Genomic DNA, 18,870 nt, shown 5'->3' with positions numbered 1-18,870 from the left:
AGGTCGACTAGGTCTTCTTCAGGAGATCCTCTTTGGTCAAGGTCACGTTATAGAACTTGAGAACTGATCAGATTCGACAAACTTTAGAATTATACTCATTCACAGACTTAAAGTCTTGGAAGTGCAAATGCTGCCAGTCATGTCTTGCTTGAGGCTAGAAGATGTCCTTTTGGTGATCAAAACGATCAACCAAAGTGACCCATAGTGCTCGTGGATCCTCATCAGCAAGGTACTCACTTTATAGTGTGTCATGAATATGTCTTCGGATGAAGATTATGGCAATGGCTTTCTAAGCTTCGCCAACCGAATTGCCTGTCTCATCTTCAATGGCGGGACACAAATTCTTTGCAGTGAGGTGGAGCTTCACATCTTAGACCCACTTGAGGTAGTTCCTTCTAGAGACCTCTAAAGCGGTGAAGTCGAATTTGTTCAAATTAGACATGTTCCTATCACAAAATAAATGGACAAGAAGTGATTAGTGTAATGGAGAAGAATATCAGTCCATTCACATAGGGGTAGAACACTCTGGTTCTAATAGAAATGTATTGGTTTAAATTGAAAAAAACTTTAGGTTTTCAAGGGTGATGTTTTTAAGGAAAACTTCAAGTTTTCAAACATGGCATGTTTCTAGAAACTTTAGGTTTCGAAATAATTATGAACTTTAGGTTCATATGTTTCTGCAGACAAATACAAATATATATACATAAATATGCAACAATAAAATATGCAAATAGAACTTCAAGTTTATAATTATAATTGAATTAATTATTTGGACTTTGGGCCAAATTTAAAGTGTGGGTGAAAAAAAAAAATTTATATATAAAACCCAACATGCGTAAAAAATAGGTGATTAAACCTCGGGGCCCAAAATAATGGGCTAAAGCCCACGGGTAGGCTGAGTAGCTTGAAACATGCGGCCCACGCCTAAAAATTGGGCTAGGTTGGGCTTAGCTGGGCTGTAGGCCCAAGACAGATAGGCACGGATCTGCTGCTTCGTAACGTATGTGTTCCTCATGAGGGTTTGGTTTTGTTGTGGTGGGGACACGGGGACACCAAAGCCACAGGCTGGTGTCGCGGGTTGAGTCCAACAGAGGCTCAATTAGGCTCTGTGATGTAGGCCGAGAAAAGTGTCCAAGCCCAAAGGGCTGAAACTTTGCGGAGAAATAGGCCAAGCCCAAGTGGGCTTGGGTTTTTAATCTAAACACCCCAGCTCAAGCTGGGTGAACTTGTCAGAGAACAAGACCAGCGCCACCTGTAACATCCCACATCGACCAACGGAGAGGGGGTGATGTGCCTTATATGTACATGCCCACCTCCATATAACACGAGGCCTTATGGGAACTTACTGGCTTCGGATTCCATCGGAACTCTGAAGTTAAGCGAGTTTGCGTGAGAGCAATCCCAGGATATGTGACCCACTGGGAAGTTCTCACGTGAGTTCCCATAAACAAAACCGTGAGGGTGTGGTCAAGGCCCCAAACGGACAATATCGTGCTACGGAGAAGTTGTGCCAAGGATGTGGTGGAGCCCGGTTCGGGATATGACAATTTGGTATCAAAGCCACTCTACCGTGTTGTGCGAGTGTGTCGACGAGGACGTTGGGCCCTTAAGGGGTGGATTGTAACATCCCACATCGACCAACGGAGAGGGGGTGATGTGCCGTATATGTACATGCCCACCTCCATATAGCACGAGGCCTTTTAGGAAGTCACTGGCTTCGGATTCCATCGGAACTCCGAAGTTAAGCAAATTCACACAAGAGCAATCCCAGGATGGGTAACCCACTGGGACGTTCTCGCATGAGTTTCTAGAAACAAAACTGTGAGGGCGTGGTTGAGGCCTAAAGCGGACAATATCGTGCTACGGCGGAGTCATCTGTGACGACTGCATGTCGTTGAGGAGGTAGCCAGAGGTGGCTGGGCATGGCTGCAGGCCATGCTACTCGACGGTTCAAGGGAGGCAACGCCGTTTGGGCATCGGGTTTAGGTTTTGGGCTTGGAGCCGTGGCTCCAGGTTCGGGTTCTCGGCTCAGGGGAAAAGAAGGCCATTGACATGGATAGCTTTTCAATGAAACCCTTAAAAAAAACTTTATAATAATTTTTTTCAATTCCATATTAATTCAGTGCATATTCATAAAATAATTTGATGCATGAGCAGAAGAAAGCATCCATGTTAGATTCTTAAGCAGTGGTAGGGGCATGCTGATAATGTGTTGTGGCCTATATTTAACTGACAGGGGAAGGGGGCCGGTGGCACAAAGAGTATATAGAAAGAGATGTGTTTGTAGGGTTGTGTAGAGGAATGTGTGTTATTCCCCCTACGCTGTGCATCGCCTTTATTTATAGTAATAAGAGAGGGAAGAAATCCTTCTCCTCCAAGGAATACAAGTCCATATAGGAAAGAATAATTAGAATCAAATCTAATCTAGAATTTACACAATCACACTTAAATTAGAAGTTTACAACAAAAAGAATATTAAGTTGTTTTCATTTTTCAAGTTTTAGTTGCAATACGACCTACTGGCTTTTAGGCTACGTTTAAGACTGCTCCGTGATGACCAAAACACCAAACAAAATAAATCGTTTTTTACTTCATTTAGCTGAAAAACATTGAATACTTCCAACTCTTGTAATTGTTTTCTAATTAGGTGCTTTTTTTTGTTGCATCAGGTTTCGAACTTTGTACCTAATCTACTCTTACTTATCACTCTACCCACATTTACCACTGGGCTAATCCCAAATGCTTCTTCATTGTGTTAATAAAAGCACTTCTAAAAAAAAGCGCTTATCAATTTAAGTGTTTTTTCGGAGAAGCAATTCGAAACGAGACCTAACGGAGCTACCACGTGTGCCATTCAACCACGCAAGGGCAAGCACGCAAATACTAAAGCACGTCCAGAGTTCTTCAATAAGATGTGGAAATTTCCTATGTATACGATATACAAAGTGCAAGCAGATCGTTCCTTTCATCAACTAAAGCGTAAGAAACGTACACAACATCACACTCTTCATGCTCCCATGGCTTTTGCTCAAGGTCTAGCCTTGATGATATTTCACAGAAGTCCATATTCAGTTCAAAATAATCTAACTCAAGCTTGGCGATCGAAACAGAAGAATTTCTATTTAAAAGAGGACACAGAGATTTTACGTACCCCACAAATATAACATTACTTTCTATACGTTTTTCTTTTCATCTTTATTGCGTTTACACTTATAAGAAGAAAAACAATGTAGCATCCACTAGAGACTTGACAAAACTATCATAGACATATGACATCTTAGCTTTTTCTTAGAAGCACTTGATTCACAAAATTGTCCAAGTTTGTGGATGATGAACCATGTGGAGTAGTGGCTTCTTCCGCCAGTTTCTTCCACTCCATGGCCTTAATTTTCAGTTGCTTGCCTTTCTCTCCTTCCATTAATTCTATAACAAGCTTCTCTACTTCATCTCTCTTGGCACCATTACTTATCTCCATGCCGATACCCCATTTATTACAAATACAATAACAGTTGGTTTGCTGGTCAGTAAAGCATGGAAAACATAGCATAGGCACACCTGCAGATAGACTCTCGATCGTTGAATTCCAACCGCAATGCGTTAAAAACCCTCCGACTGATGGGTGCTCAAGCACTTGCTCTTGTGGACACCAACTTGCTATTAGACCTCTTTCCTTCGTCTCCACGAAAAACTCAAGTTGAAAAATTGTCGATTCACCAGCAACAAGATCGGGTCTAATTACCCAAAAGAAGGGAAGCTTACTATTTGCTAGTCCCCAACCAAACTCAACAAGTTGTTCAGTTGTCACGACTGCTAAACTTCCAAAATTCACATAAACGACGGAACTTGGTGCCCTGGAGTTTAGCCATTGGAGGCACTCCGTTTCTTCTTTCCATAGACTATATCCCATGGCCTTCAGAGCGTGCTGCGGTATCTGATTAAGAAGTAACTGTTGAGGACCAATTGCATAAACACGTGGAAACATGGATGAGAGAGCATCCAAAACTTCTTGCTCCAATTCATCAAAAGTATGAAGAACAATTGCTGATCCTTTACCAAGTCTTTCAATTGCGTCCAAGAAGAAGTCTAGTGATTCATTAGGATTTGTTGTGATAAAGTTGTTTGGGAGATCCCTTAACCTTATACCTTTAAATCCTGGAACCCAATCTATGACCTGGTCCAGAAAGCCATTTGTTAGCCAGCTCTCATCTGCATATACACATGAAAAGATTAAATTGATTTTGTGTGTCAATGAAGTACCGAATAGAATTATTGTTTTTATCCAAGCGATAGTTTACACTGTACTTATACAATACAAAAGATCAATTCAAACTTGGATGCATAGCGGGTGGTACATGGCTCTAGCCAACTTGACAAATCTATGTATTTGTTTCTTTCAGAAATACAAGATAAAAAGTGAAAACCATTTGATCAGAAACGAGAAATTAAAATTAGACAAAGGACTAAATAATTAGTTACTTCAATGCAAAATATTTATTTCTTTCACCTTTGAGAGGGGTAAGTCCCTTCTCCAGCAAAGTAGGAAATTGATTGAAACCCATCAAGCTGCTTGCAGAAATAGTGAAGAAGAGTACGACAGGGATTCCCATTTCTTCAGCCGCCGTGACGGTGAAAGCCATCCAACCATCCGAAACAATGTGACTCGCTGGAGCAATATCATTGTGGGAAGTTGATGATTGAGTCAGTTTTTTTAGGAGGTCACGAAATGGAGCCAAGAAATTTGTTCTGACGGCCTCACCAAGCAAGGCCACATTTTGAGTGGTATCTTCATCTGAACTTTGAAGGCCATCTGGTATGGTTTCAAACCGAAAATCAGGCAAGCCGTCGAGGGAGTTGGGTCCTAGAGACTTGAGGAAACGGTTGTGATTGAACTCAGTGTTGACAAAGGTTATGTGAACGCCTCTACGGTGGAGGAGTTTAGCAAATTTGAGCATTCCCTTTATGTGGCTTTGAACTGGAAGGGGAATGCAAACGATGTGAGGCTTATCATTGGCTACTTCCTTGGAACCCATCTTATCTTTCAATATTTCTGCGTATGTATGTGTATGCACCACTCTCACAAATGATGTGTTTTATATGTTGGTAAGTCAAACTCTTTTGCCAGGATCTCATTGTCCTGATAGATAAAACAAAAAGATTGGAATTTTCTAGTACACATCAGACAAAATAAAAAGTCAAGATATTCGGCTAAAAATTCAATGGACCAGGATTCTGATGTACACTTTCTGCCAATGCATACTAGAAAATTTCTTTTTTGTAATGCTTGGCTTGAATTATTCTCTCATCTTTCTACATATAGCATGAGCCATATGATACTCGAATAACATAATCCCACATGCATTCAACAAATCGTTAAATACAAGATCAAATTGCACTAGTAGTCCTTTTAGGGCCCGTTTGTTTGACAGGATTAGAGAGGATTGGACTGGACTGGACTGTAGTCCCGTGTTTGGTCTGCACCAGGATTAGGTTTAATGACCTTAGGTGGGACTCGCTCGGATTGTACACCTCCTTACGAGTTCTTAACGAGGATCCTCAATTTCGGGCGGACTCGTAAGCCCAGAGAAAACCACGAGAGAGTCACTCCTCCTGCTCGTCCTCATCTCTGCGTCTTCCCTCATCGTCGTCCTTGCCCTGCTCCCTCATCATCGTCTTCCTCACCCTCATCTCTGCGTCTTCCCTCATCTGCATCTGCTCGCCCTCATCTGCTCGGAGTTGTCTGGTAAACTTCGAATCTTCAATTTATTTCGTCATTTGTTTTGCAGATCGTGATATTACTGAGCTTTATTTGATTTTGTTGTTTTGGGTTTGAGAAATTTTCAATCATAGACCTCTGCACTTGAACAAATTAGGGTTTTGATTTTTAGATCAAATTGAGGTTAGAATTTGGGGTTTTCATATTTCAACTTTTCTTTCAAATCTGAACTCAGAAACCATGCTTGGCCATAAAATCGACAAGTTTCTTTTGCAGAAGGGACACATACTTTCATCTCTGTTATGTTAGCATAAATCTGTGTGGTTTTTCGTTTTTATGTTCTTGGTTCACGAATCTTTACCAGTTTCTCCTTTTTATTTTATTAAATTGCATGTAGGGTTGGATGTTTGTGAATTGTTTGGATGAGAAATTATGTGAGCTGAAGAAATTTTTGTTATGCACTCTTTAATGGTTTGTGGTTATGTTCAATGAACCATCCTTTGTTTGGTTTTGTTTCTGCATTTTTTTTATTTCCTTTTACCTTCCTCGGACCACCTTGTTTGAATGGCATTGGAGATAGGCAGGAAGCAATTCCATATGTCCTGTCAATGTCCAACCATGATATTACAATGTGAATGTTTTGTACCGTGTGGGGTTGATGCTAAACTGCAATATTTTGTGGTTGTTGGTTGCAGAGAAGAGGAGCATAAACGGAAGTGGCCAGTGCTCAGAACCCAAGGGAAAACAAGTAACAAACGACTCAAAACCCTCGAGTCTAGAAGAAGGTATAATTCCTAAACCCATAGATCAATTTTCGACATGGATCTATTGAATGTAGTACTTGGATGTGTGAATGTCTGCGTTGCATCTACGTGAATATGACTTCTGTGATATTATAGAAAAACCAAAGTGTGTGATTGAAAGTTTAGGGCTTTGGGGATAATGGGGATAGTGGGAAGAAGCCAATGCCATTGGAGAAGGTAAGGGTTCTTTTGGTTGCAGTTTCAAGTTCCCAATTTCCCAGTAGGATTAAGAGGAGGAGGAATACTTCTTACTTCATGTCGTGGGCTAGGGCAGAAGATACTTTCCTTTCCACTTCTCTTGCTACCTATCTTGACGTTTTGGCTGTGAATTGCCTTGTGGAGCTCCGTTGAATACTAGGTTACATTGCTATGCAAAATTGAGGCATTTTTTACTCCATCAAGACTTGTGTCCATGAGGACCAAGGGATTTGTCCCAGTTTTGGGGGTATTAGTTTGGATAATTTCAACTTGCAAACATGCAAGCTCACATTTCATATATTTTGGATGAATGTAAAGTTTGTGTCTTGAAAAATGCCCCTTTCATAAAAAGACTTGCTTACACAAATATTGGACGTTAGATTTGTGTTTTTCGGGGGATAAAGAGTTACATGCAAAACCTTTGTCTATCTCTAAATTGTGATGTCTCATTTAAGAATAGAAATATGGTATATGAAATATCAGGGGCGGAGGGAGGTAGTGCCTTGGGGGACATGTGCCCCTCTCGCTCATTTTTTGGTTGTAAGATTATTGCATTAATCATATTAAATAATGAATAATTTCTCTTTAGTTCTTGAGTGCCCCGCCTTTCTTTCATGTTTCTCACTCACTCTCATGTTTAAACCTTGTTTTTTTAACCATGTTTAAATCTTGTTGAGTAGCATATATTTTGTTAATTACAAATGAGTATGACATTGTTAATAGAACAATAAAGAAAAGTTGAATGAGTATTACATATATAATGTCCTTCATTTTTTTTTCCTTTTTTTTTTGTTTGGATAGATATGGATCTAAGGAAGCTTTTATTGATCTTATTATTAGAGATGTCTCATTTAGAGACAATTTGCATTTGTACGATTCTTGTGTTGCTGATGCTAAGGGCCAAACAGAGACATGTTGAACGACGCACTTTGACTAACCGTTCACTTGTTAGACGAGATATTAGTTTGTGTTATCTGAATGGTATAATAGGGAAAACTAACATTGAATGTGTCAACGAATTGAGAATGGATAGAAGGACTTTTGGCATATTATGTGACTTACTTCGTCAAGATGGGAGGGTAAAAATGGATGGTTTGGTCTCTGTAGAAGAGCAGGTATGTATGACTTTACAACTACTAGCACATCATACTAAGAGTCGTAGTGTTGGTGGTAGATTTTATAGGTCGGGAGAGACTATAAGTAGGTATTTCAATAGTGTATTGCAAGGAATTTTGCGATTACCAGGTATCCTACTAAAAGTCCCTCAGCCTATGCCTATTGATTCTACAGATCCTAGGTGGCGATGTTTTAAGGTATGTTGATAATTTTTTTCATTTTTCCTAAGCTTTAACTCTTCATTCCCTTTGTATAAATTAATAAAAGCTTATTTTTTGTTTAGAATTGCTTGGGAGCATTAGATGGAACACACATTGATGTGCATGTACCTGAAATTGACAAACCAAGATACCGAACTAGAAAGGGTAGAGTCACAACTAATGTGTTAGGTGTGTGTTTAGGAGATATGCAGTTCATATATGTGTTTCTGGGGTGGGAGGGTTCCACATTAGACTCTAGAATGCTACATGATGCAATTACTAGGCCTAATGGTTTTAAGGTACCAGCGGGTAAGACTATTAGTTAGTCTCAACTTTGTAAGTTAGGTCTAGTTTTGTTTGTGAACTACAAAATACTAATAAGGTCTTCTTTTTTTTATTAGGTTATTATTACCTTGTAGATGGCGGTTATACAAATGGTGAAGGATTCCTTGCACCCTGTAGAGGAATACCTTATCATTTATCTGAATGGGATGGACGAACACCTTCTAATAAGGAAGAATATTTTAACATGAAGCATTCTAAGGCAAGGAATGTAATTGAACGCTGTTTTGGCTTGCTAAAAGGAAGGTGGGCTATACTAAGGAGTCCATTTGTTTATCCGATGAGGACAAAGGTCGAATAATTACTGCTTGTTGCCTACTACACAATCTTATTAGGAAAGAGATGTTTGTAGATCCAATGGAGAATTTGCCAATAATAGAAGATGGACAAAATACAGAAGAAGGTGAATATGTTGGTAGTGTTGAAACATCTGACCAGTGGACTGCAAAGAGGAATGCCATGACTCAGGAAATGTATAATGAGTGGAAAGCAATTAGGAACCAACAACCAAACTAGTTATATGTGTTAATGATAACATTTTATTTTAGTTTTCCTTTTTATCATGCATGTGTTGGATATTAGCAAAATGATTAGATTGCTCATTGGTGAATGTCATTTGATTTATTGATTGGATGGTATGCAAATTGATTGGATATTATGCAAATTGATTCTTTGTATTGTATTTTAGTACGTTCAAATATTTTTTGTTTAGGTATGGATAACAACAATAATTTGAATGCCGCTCAAGAGCCAAAAGGAAGAAGGTGTAAATGGGAAGCATTTGAGGAAGAAGTATTACTATCCGTTCTTGAGGATTTTGTTGCTCGGAAGCAACGGTGTGACACAGGTGCTTTCAAACAAGGTACTTTGATTGAAATAGCGAAAGTTGTCAATGTTTTATGTCCTAATTCAAATATAAAGGCAACTCTACATATTGAGTCAAAGTTGAAGAAATGGGAAAAAACATATAGTTTGGTCCTTGACATGATAAAAACAAGTGGATTTGCATGGAATGATGTCAAAAAGTGCGTTGAAGTTGACAGTGATGACGCATGGCAAACTTATATGCAGGTTCATATCCTATTTTATTTATACATTAGTTATATTATTGCTGCTATAGTTGTTACGCATGCTAAATTTTAGTTTTGCTATGTTGATATAATCTTAGAAAAATAAAGAAGCCGATGGATGGAGAAGCAAACCTTTTCCACTGTATGATAGATTTGCATATATATATATTTGGAAAAGATCGGGCTACGAGTAATGTAGCCGAAACCCCTGCTGAAATGATGAAGGAAAAAAGTCATGATCAGCTTGGTGCAAGTGATATTGGAGGTGAAAATGTTGTATCTTCAATGAACCAACAAAGCCAACAAAGCACTCTATCTGAAAATAGCCAATGAAAGAGGAAAAGAGCTATGGGAAGTTCAAGTGATGGAACTGAGGCAATTATCAGTGGACTGAAAGAATGTTATGTTGAAAGTGGGAAGAGGATGCAAATGGTAACTGAAGCTTTAGTTCAAGGTACTGCAGATCATAGTGACATAGCTAATGAACTTGGAGCAATAGGTCTTTCTCCTATGGATCAAATTGATGCATTGACTCTTATTTTGGAAAAACCACAAAATGTGGGAGTGTTCATGGCAATTAATTCAGAATTGAAGAAAGTGTTTGTCCAAAGGCTTTTAAGCGACAAAGCAAACGGATGAGTATATTATGTGCTGCCCTTTGACTTGGATGTATTTTATTAATCGTACAATCTTAGGTTATGGTTTCTAGCTTAGCTTTGCACTATGAGGTATTTTGGCTAATGTTAACTAGGATTTTGTAAATTATGGAGATCTCTACTTTGGAATGCTATACTATAGTTAACTGGCATTTTGTAAAATATCCTGGATGAAAGTTTAGTGAATGATGTTTTAAGAGTCAATCAATGGCAAAGATTGACTTGTCACAAGTATCTTCTTATGTACTTGCATTTGTCGGACTAAGAAATCCTTGGATCAACTTATGTTGATATAAGTATTTGATGGCTAATGACGTTTAATGTGTGATAAGAAGACAAATTAAATCAACTTAAGGGCAAGTTGTGGATTTATTACCATAACAATTCAGGAGATCAAACTCAGGGCAATGTGCCTAAATAGTAATTTGCAAGATTGCTACTCCCATTTGAATTTCGATGCTGCTTCGCCTTAATTTGAAGCTCTTCTGCTGAATTACAAATATACTGCTGGTGTCATGGCTTTTACCACACTCGGGACACAGCCATGCAGAACCTTCTTTTAATTTCCACCACCTCCACTGGATCCACTTCCAGACCATTGGCCACTACCGGCGCCAGCTCCCACACCTATGCCAACCCCAATTCCAATTCCAAATCCTCTAATTTTTAGGGCGTTGGGCACAGGTATTGGAGCTATAAAAATAGAACAATAATGTAGTCCTAGTCTAAGCAAACACAAATCTGGTGAACATTACTGTTTTCATTATCCTGCTTCTTAGTCCGACACTGCACCAAACGCTTTACTAAATTAGTCCAGCTTAGTCTAGTCTAAGCCAGTCCAGCTTAGTCCCTGCAGTTAGTCCAGTCCGAGACAGTCCGGTGCAACAAACGCACCCTTAGTTTACTCATTTTTCCCTCCGCTCCTATAATTTTTTTTTCTTGCATTTTTTGGCTCCTATGGTTTCGTTTATTGGTGTTTTGTTCCAAAAACCCAAGAACATGAACAGGTTATTTGAAATGATTTGAAGAATTTGAAAGAAAGTCTATGTTTATGCCTTTCGTACCTCCTATTTTCAAATAGGCACATTTGAACTTCGATTTCTCTCATTGTAGTTTATCAATCCTCAGAATCTGTATATGATTTCAAATCTATTGTTACTAGCTTTGAAATTTCTATAATTGTGTATGTTAAATTATAGTAAGGAAAGAAAGCCAAATTTGACATTATCGAGTTTCGTATAAAAAGAAAACCCAAAATTTTGCGACATTAAACAATATTTCCTCACTTGACAAATTAGACTACCGATGCTAATATAATGAAATTACAAGATGAAAATGCAAAAAGATGAACCATATGGATTGAAGTGAAACTTCGGCCTAATTAACAAATTTTAAAGGAAAATTTAGAGAGAGAGAGAGAGAGAGAGATCTATCTCAACGGTTGTGGATTGCACACGTTCGCTTGTGGCCTTATCACTTTCTTTGTACTAATCACATGAGCTATAATTAGTTGCCCTACAAGTAATACAAGTCATATTGGGATTTGACCTCTCAAATCCCATTGGAATCTACTTCTAGGTTTGCACTATCACATTCCTAAACAGTATTAACTACAACACTCCCCCTTGAGCGCGTAAAGCTTAAGAAGCAGTAGCGTTAGGTCTTCATGGACGATTATTGAAATCTTCAATTGGCATAGGCAGTACACACACAAATGTAAGTTAGGATTGCATGTAGGGAAACATAAACTAAAAAAAAACCTGACAATGGTAAAACCTAATGGGACAAATCCCAAAGTCTCATAGAAAAAGTTGAGAAGTGCATTGTCTATGCTTGTGGTAATCAAGTGGCGATTAAAGCTCACATCAGGGTATGACCACCCCATTATAGGTCCCTCATGAAAACCTTGTCAGGTTAGCAAAATTCAATGAGAAAAGTGCTCTTGAACTAAGAAAAAAAAGTGTACACTAAGGTCAACTTAGTGTTTACTAAATATTCCCTATAAGTTCGACAAAACTCTCTAATTGACTGCAAGCAGTGTAAATCAGGCAGTTTACGCATTCCAATTCCTCATACAAGCTTCTAAAAAGGGGACTTCGGCTATGACTTGGTGAAGAGATCGACAAGGTTGTCTAGGGAACAAATTCACTTGATTTTGATCCTTCTGATGCTCTTGTTGTTGATGAGAGAAGAAGAGCTTCGGAGTAATGTGCTTGGTTTGGTCTCCTTTGATGTATCATTTTCGAATCTGGTCTATACATGCAGAGTTATCTTCAAATATTGTTGTTGGGTTGTCTTTAGACGACAATCCACATGTGCTTCGAATATGCTCGACCACAACCGTCAACAATATACACTCATGAGTGGCCTCATATAGGGTGAATATCTCGACATGGTTTGAAGATGTAGCATCTAGAGTTTTCTTAGTAGACCTCCAAGATATTGCGGTCCCAAGAACAGTAAAGACATAACCCATCGAGAATCTTGCCATGTGCGGGTTCGATAAGCATTACCATAACCAACAAGGCAATATTCAAAGTGAAGGCCAAAGGGGCGGCGACTTCACTCGAGAATGAGTAGGGATAGAATAAACTAAATCCACGATACCATTAAGGTATTGTAGAATTTCTTTAACACAGTGTTTGCATGTCGGTGTGTGGTTGTATTTATCTTGCTAAAGGATGCACAACAGTGGAGATGCACGAGTACTTCTTGAAAAACTTCTTCCAATAGTGCACTACCGTTGCCTATCACATGGTTGAAATAGAGATTAAAGAGCCCTCAAAAGATAAAGTTATCGCCGTCGAGGAAGAAAAGACCCTCATGCCCAAAGAAGGCCTACCAACATACTTTAGCATCGATGAAGCACTTCGATTGCCCAAGGAGATGCGGAAAGCACTAGTAGCGGTCTTGGCGAGTCTCGACGACCACGAAGTGTAAGAAAGAAAGGATGAAGGCTTGAAGCTTCGACCACATAAGTATGCCACATGTTGTGCTGTCTATGATACAATCAACTTCACTGATGAAGACTTGATGCTGGGATCAAAGCCTCACAATTGTCTTCTCTTCGTCTTTGGGTACGTGAGAGAGAACAAAATCAACCGCATGCTTGTGGATGGCGGGTCGGCCATAAACATCATGCCAAAGTCAACAATGACCACAATCGGCATCAAGGTGGATGAACTATCCCAAAGCTGCCTCCTAATTCAAGGTTTTAACCAATGAGCAATAGGTATGATCTGAGTGGAGATGACCATTGGCGAACTCAAATCAAACACGTTATTCCATGCAATTAATGCAAGAACCACCTACAGCTTGCTCTTAGGAAGGCCTTGGATCCACAAGAACGGAGTAGTGTCGTCCACTCTTCATTAGTGTTTAAAATTCTACCGAGAAGGAGTAAAGGTGATACAAAGCAACACCAAGCCATTTACCAAAGCCGAATCACACTTTGCAGACGCCAAGTTCTACATGGATGAAGACATGGTGCCCAAAGCTCTTCCAAAAAAGATTAAATCCACATGCAAAGCCACACCCAAAAAGCAGAAGTGGTAAGCCGTGCCCAAAAAACAAGAAGGCGAAGTCGTGCCATCTTCAAAGAAAGAGGATGATGAACCTGCCAAACCCACAACAACCAAAGGGAGTGTGATGCCCTCAAAATGACCAAACACACCAGTTTTCCGATACATCCTAATGTTGAGAAGAAAGAATGGGCAATCCCCATTCGAAACTGGATCAAGCAAAGCCAACACACAACTACACAAGGATGATGTAAAACTACTCAAGACAAATGCAGTTTTACATCTGAAACAGCTAGGCAAAGCTAAAGTTTCAAAACCATCATAAGGTTTTGTAAAACCCCTGCCAAAGGGGGCGGAACTAAGCTCTCTTCCAACCAAGAGGACCTAAGAAGGTTTCGACCCAAACGCCTACAAATTCATGTCAAATGATGGGTATGATTTCTCCTCCTCTTCAAATCTTGGGAAGAAGAATGCAAACACCTTCAATGACAAAGAACGTGACCTCATCGAGACTCAAAAGAAGTTGAAAGAGCATGGTTACAAAGTTGACAACAACAAAGTTGGATTTGGCTTCTCACCAAATACACCCATGAAGATTTCAAGGAAAGCAAAAAATGCTAGCGCTCAACACATCAGTGTAAGCGTCAAACAAGATCAAGAGGAGCCTAAACTCGCCGCTCGAACGTCCATCTTCGATAGGCTGATTGTTCAAAACCCAGAATTTCGGTACTTGATCACATGGTAGTCAAGATTAAACTTTCTTCTTCAAATGGCTTAACACACCAACACCCCAAAACTCTGTTTTTGAAAGATTGTCAAAACCTAAGAAACAAAGCAACGCAGCTAGCTCTCATCCACGATGGTCGGCCTTGGAAATACTTAAAGAAACCAAGCAGCTTTCTAAAAAGAATAAGACAAAGCCAAAGGAAGAAAAGCTCGATGGTCTAACAGAAAAGGATGACGTTCGAAGCTTGATTCTTTCAAGGATGAAGTGCCAAGAAACCTTGGAGGTTGACACAAAAAGATAATTGAAGGTAAAAAGGCGCACCATCATCCACACTAGCCAATCTTCCCGCCAACATGCCTAAGAGGACGACACCAAAGAGAAGGTCCAAGACGTCTTCTACATCACAATCCAAGAAGACAAAGAAGATGAAATCCTCGAGGAAGACGTCACTGCTAAGCGACCACAGCTCAAGGATAGGGGGCAAACCACGATTGATGATCTTAAGGATAAACAAGGAGCTGAAGCATATCTTCGTAAGTGTACTGCTAAGTGTAGACGAGATCAAGGAGTACTACCAATTGCTATTGGAGTACAAAGACATCTTTGCTTAGACCTACAAAGGAATGCCCCACCTTGAACCTACCATCATTGTGCATCATCTTGCAGTCAAGCCTGGAACATGACCGATAAAGCAAACTCAAAGACATTTGATAGGAGCATATTTAGGCGACTTAGTTAGCTTGTTTTCGTGCATTTATGTTGTTAGTTCATAGTTATTTTAGTAGTTTAAGCTATTTTCGTGTGTTTTTAGGTTCACATGGCTAAGGAAGCAAAAAGGTGCATTTTGGAGCAAAATTGGACTTGGAATGGATAGCTTATGCTTGGAGCAAAAGGAATGGACGAATTTGAAGACCTAAAGGTGTGAGGATTCCTAATCATAAGAGAATTCCTAATCAAAAGAGGAATCCTAGTCAAAGAAGGTTTCCTACTTGAAGTAGGAAAGATAAGCCAAGGTTTCCTATTTTGGTTTAACCTTTCCTCATCCTTAAAGACTCATTGTTTCAGCATCATTGAAGACTTCTATACATTCTAGGACATAAACCAAACTCTCCTTGCAACATAACAAGCCTTGCCATGCAACCTATTGTATTTCCCTTCCTTGCCGTGCAAGGGAGGTCTTTGTTTCCTATTCTAAGTCATTAAAACACATTCCTTTTTCACCTCAATCTCAGCCATATCTCACATACCTTTTCTATCCCAAAATCCTTGTATAATTTCAGAATTAAACCATATTCCCCTTCTCACAATTGAATGCCGTAATTACCTTTCCTTTTCCCTTTTAATTTCTGACTTTAAGACTCCTTTTCCTGATGGATTTGGGGTCTAAATCCTTTCCTAAACTATGTAATAAACTCTAGGGATTCTTTCTCTCAAATAAATACCAAGGCCGCACCTTTCATTCACCCTAATCACTCTTCCATACAATCTGCCCTCTCACACAGAAACAAGTCTTTGCCACAACCTTCCATCAATCCTTCCACCATTCATACAATTCCATACCTTCACCCAAACATCCACACACCATCCTCAACCTTTGCCACACCACCCTACCATCGTAAATCCATTCACAACCCCGAAAATCATCCACAAATCACCCTAGACTTTTTGCCGTGACTTTGCAAGGAAGAAGAGAAGAAAGAAGAAGCCTTGGACGTTTGTGCATTCAAGTTGGAGTGTTGGAACGTTTTTAGGTGTAATCTATCTTTTATTTTCAATGTTTAATTCTATTCTCCTTTGTTTTGTTGTGAACATGAGAGGCTAAACTCGTTTTAGCTAGGGGAGGCTTTGAAACCATGATTACGTTTATAATATGAGTTGATTAATCCCAGTTGTGATTTCATAAATTGTGAATGCAATTTACTTAACTGTTTGATGGATACCTTATTCTTGTATGTTGATTAGGGAAGCCTACTTAATTTGCATGCTTGAATTTGGTGCTAGAATATAAGGGAGTTTCACATAATCGTCCCAAACTTATATTCACAAGTAGTTAAGGTTGTTTTCACAATCATGTTAAGTAAATTCCTAGCATGAGTATCATGATGTCATAGTTACAAGTGCTTTGCCAATACTTATGATTTTCATTGAACGTAATGATCTTTGATTGTATCTCTATTATGATGTCATGTAGGGAACTTTTGAAGAATGCTTTGGGTTGTCGTATGATGTCATCCAATCCAATAAATTAAGGAAAATCTGAAGGTTAGTTAGTGATGTCACGGTTAATCGGGGGTGTTGAGGTTCATGGTTTATCAGAAAAGCAACTGGAAATCAATTTATGTTTGAATGTATCATGTGTGGAAAAGTATCCCTTATCTATCTAATCATCCATTGGTTTTTCTCAAATTCGTCCAAATCTCCTTTAAGTCTTTTAATTACTTGTTTTTCTCTTAAATTCGTCCAAAACCAAATCCCCTTTATTTACTTGTTTCAAATCTGTCCAAAAATTGTGTTTTTGAGTCTTTTGAGTCAAAACCAAGTGTATCTTCGCCCAAACTTAGTCCTAGAGTCTAAATTGAGTCCTTTTGATTGTTTTGAGTTGTTTTGAATCTTTTAAGTTTGTTTTGAGTCATACAAGTTTAGTTAAGAGTCTTTTGAGTTTTTTTAAGTGTTTTGAAGCATATTTTTACATATTTGAGTCAATTTTCATTAGATTAGCAATCCCTCCTAATCCCCGGCCTAGAACGATCCCTACTTATATCTATACTACAAATGTCAAAAAGAGGGTTTAATTTGAGTGCTATTATATATCACATCAACGTTATCGATCTGAGCTTATCCCATAAATTGAGGTCGAGATTGACAAGCTAATCGAAGCAGGCTTCATTCGAGAGGTGCAATATCCTAAATAGATCTCCAACTTCGTCATTGTCCTTAAGAAATCTGGACAAATATGTGTTTACGTAGATTTTCGCGACCTCAATAATGCTTGCCCAAAGGATGGCTTTCCCTTACCGAGCATCGAAATCATGGTGGACGCAACCACTGGCCACGAGGCACTATCATTCATGGATGGCTCCTCTGGATACAATCAATTTCACATGGCTCTCGAAGACAATGAACTAACAGCCTTCCATATTCCAAAAGGTATCTGCTACAAGGTAATGCCCTTTAGTTTGAAGAATGCAAGAGCTTCATATCAACGCACAATTCAAAAGATCTTCAACGACATGCTACACAAATACGTAAAATGTTACATAGACGACATAATTGTCAAGACTAAGAAGAGATCTAATGACTTAAAGGATTTACAAATGGTGTTCAACAAACTACCACACTACAACCTCAAGATGAACCCGTTGAAGTGTGCATTTGGAGTTACCTCTAGGAAGTTCCTCGGCTTCATTGTTAAGCACCGTGGCATTGAAGTTAACCTATCGAAGATTAAGGCCATCCAAAGCATGCCCAATCCTAGGAACTTACACTAGCTGAAAATTCTACAAAGGCGGCTAGCCTTCACCAGATGCTTCATCTCCAACCTCACCGGACGTTGTCAACCTTTCAGTCGACTCATGAAAAAGGATGCTCTATTCATATGGGATGACGTCTGTCGCAATGCCTTTGAGAGCATAAAAAGGTACCTGGCAAGCCCACCTGTCTTAGGAGCTCACGTGCCTGGAAAGCCGCTCATCTTATACATTGCCGCACAAAAAGGTTCCATTGGAGCATTTTTGGCATAAGAAAATGAAGACCAAAAAGAAATAGCACTCTACTACCTAAATAAAACTCTCATTGGTGCCAAGCTTAACTACTCACCAATTGAGAAGATGTGCCTTGCCCTAATCTTTGCAATCCAAAAGCTAAGACACTACATGCATGCTTGCACCATCCACTTGGTTGCTAAAGCAGACCCAGTCAAGTACATTATGTCCAAACCCGTTCTGACAGGGCAACTAGCTAAATGGGAATGGCTTCTCAATCAATACGAGATCATCTACATCCCAGTTAAAGCCATCAAGGGACAAGCACTAGCGGACTTCTTTGCCAATTATCCAATCTCAACCAATTGGAAAATCTCAGACAACTTACCTAACAAAGAGGTGTTCTACATCAACTTCCCGACATGGACAATGTTCTTCGACGGATCCACACGAATGGATGGAGTGGGGGTAAGAGTAGTATTCATGTCGCCACAAAGACAAGTATTACCCTATTCCTTCCGACTAAGTAAGCTATGCTCTAACAACATTGCTGAGTACCAAGCACTGATCATTGGACTCCAAATGGTGGTTGACATGGAAATCACAAAACTAGAAATGTATGGCGACTCCAAACTCATAATCAATTAAGTATTGACCGAATATGAAGTAAGGAAAGATGATTTCGTCCCATACTTTCGGCTAGCAACTCAACTACTACAAAAGTCTGAGGTCGTGAAGCTAGAACATGTCCCAAGAAAAGAAAATCAAATGGGGGATGCCCTCGTAGCCTTAAGTATGGCACTAGAAGAAGACGAAGCTACAG

The 18,870-nt window shown here is 39.3% G+C and overlaps 1 protein-coding gene and 2 pseudogenes across 1 annotated transcript; 2 read left to right on the top strand and 1 right to left on the bottom strand.

The window, feature by feature from the left end:
- Window positions 1–2,891: 2,891 nt before the first annotated feature.
- LOC137732363 (7-deoxyloganetin glucosyltransferase-like) lies at window positions 2,892–5,054 on the bottom strand. The gene is made up of 2 exons (XM_068471675.1): window positions 4,505–5,054; window positions 2,892–4,206 (listed from the first exon to the last, which is right to left on the bottom strand). The coding sequence occupies exons 1-2, from the start codon at window positions 5,028–5,030 to the stop codon at window positions 3,278–3,280; spliced, it is 1,455 nt and encodes a 484-aa protein (XP_068327776.1). The 5' UTR covers window positions 5,031–5,054; the 3' UTR covers window positions 2,892–3,277.
- A 2,469-nt stretch (window positions 5,055–7,523) lies between these two features.
- On the top strand, window positions 7,524–8,888 carry LOC137732774 (protein ANTAGONIST OF LIKE HETEROCHROMATIN PROTEIN 1-like; annotated as a pseudogene).
- A 198-nt stretch (window positions 8,889–9,086) lies between these two features.
- On the top strand, window positions 9,087–10,081 carry LOC137730964 (uncharacterized; annotated as a pseudogene).
- The last annotated feature ends 8,789 nt before the right edge of the window (window positions 10,082–18,870 follow it).

Source organism: Pyrus communis, chromosome 4 (assembly GCF_963583255.1).
Source record: "Pyrus communis chromosome 4, drPyrComm1.1, whole genome shotgun sequence".
NCBI classification, from domain to species: Eukaryota; Viridiplantae; Streptophyta; class Magnoliopsida; order Rosales; family Rosaceae; genus Pyrus; species Pyrus communis.
Note: the sequence above shows the minus strand (reverse complement) of the source record. Positions and strands in the feature narration are given on the sequence as shown.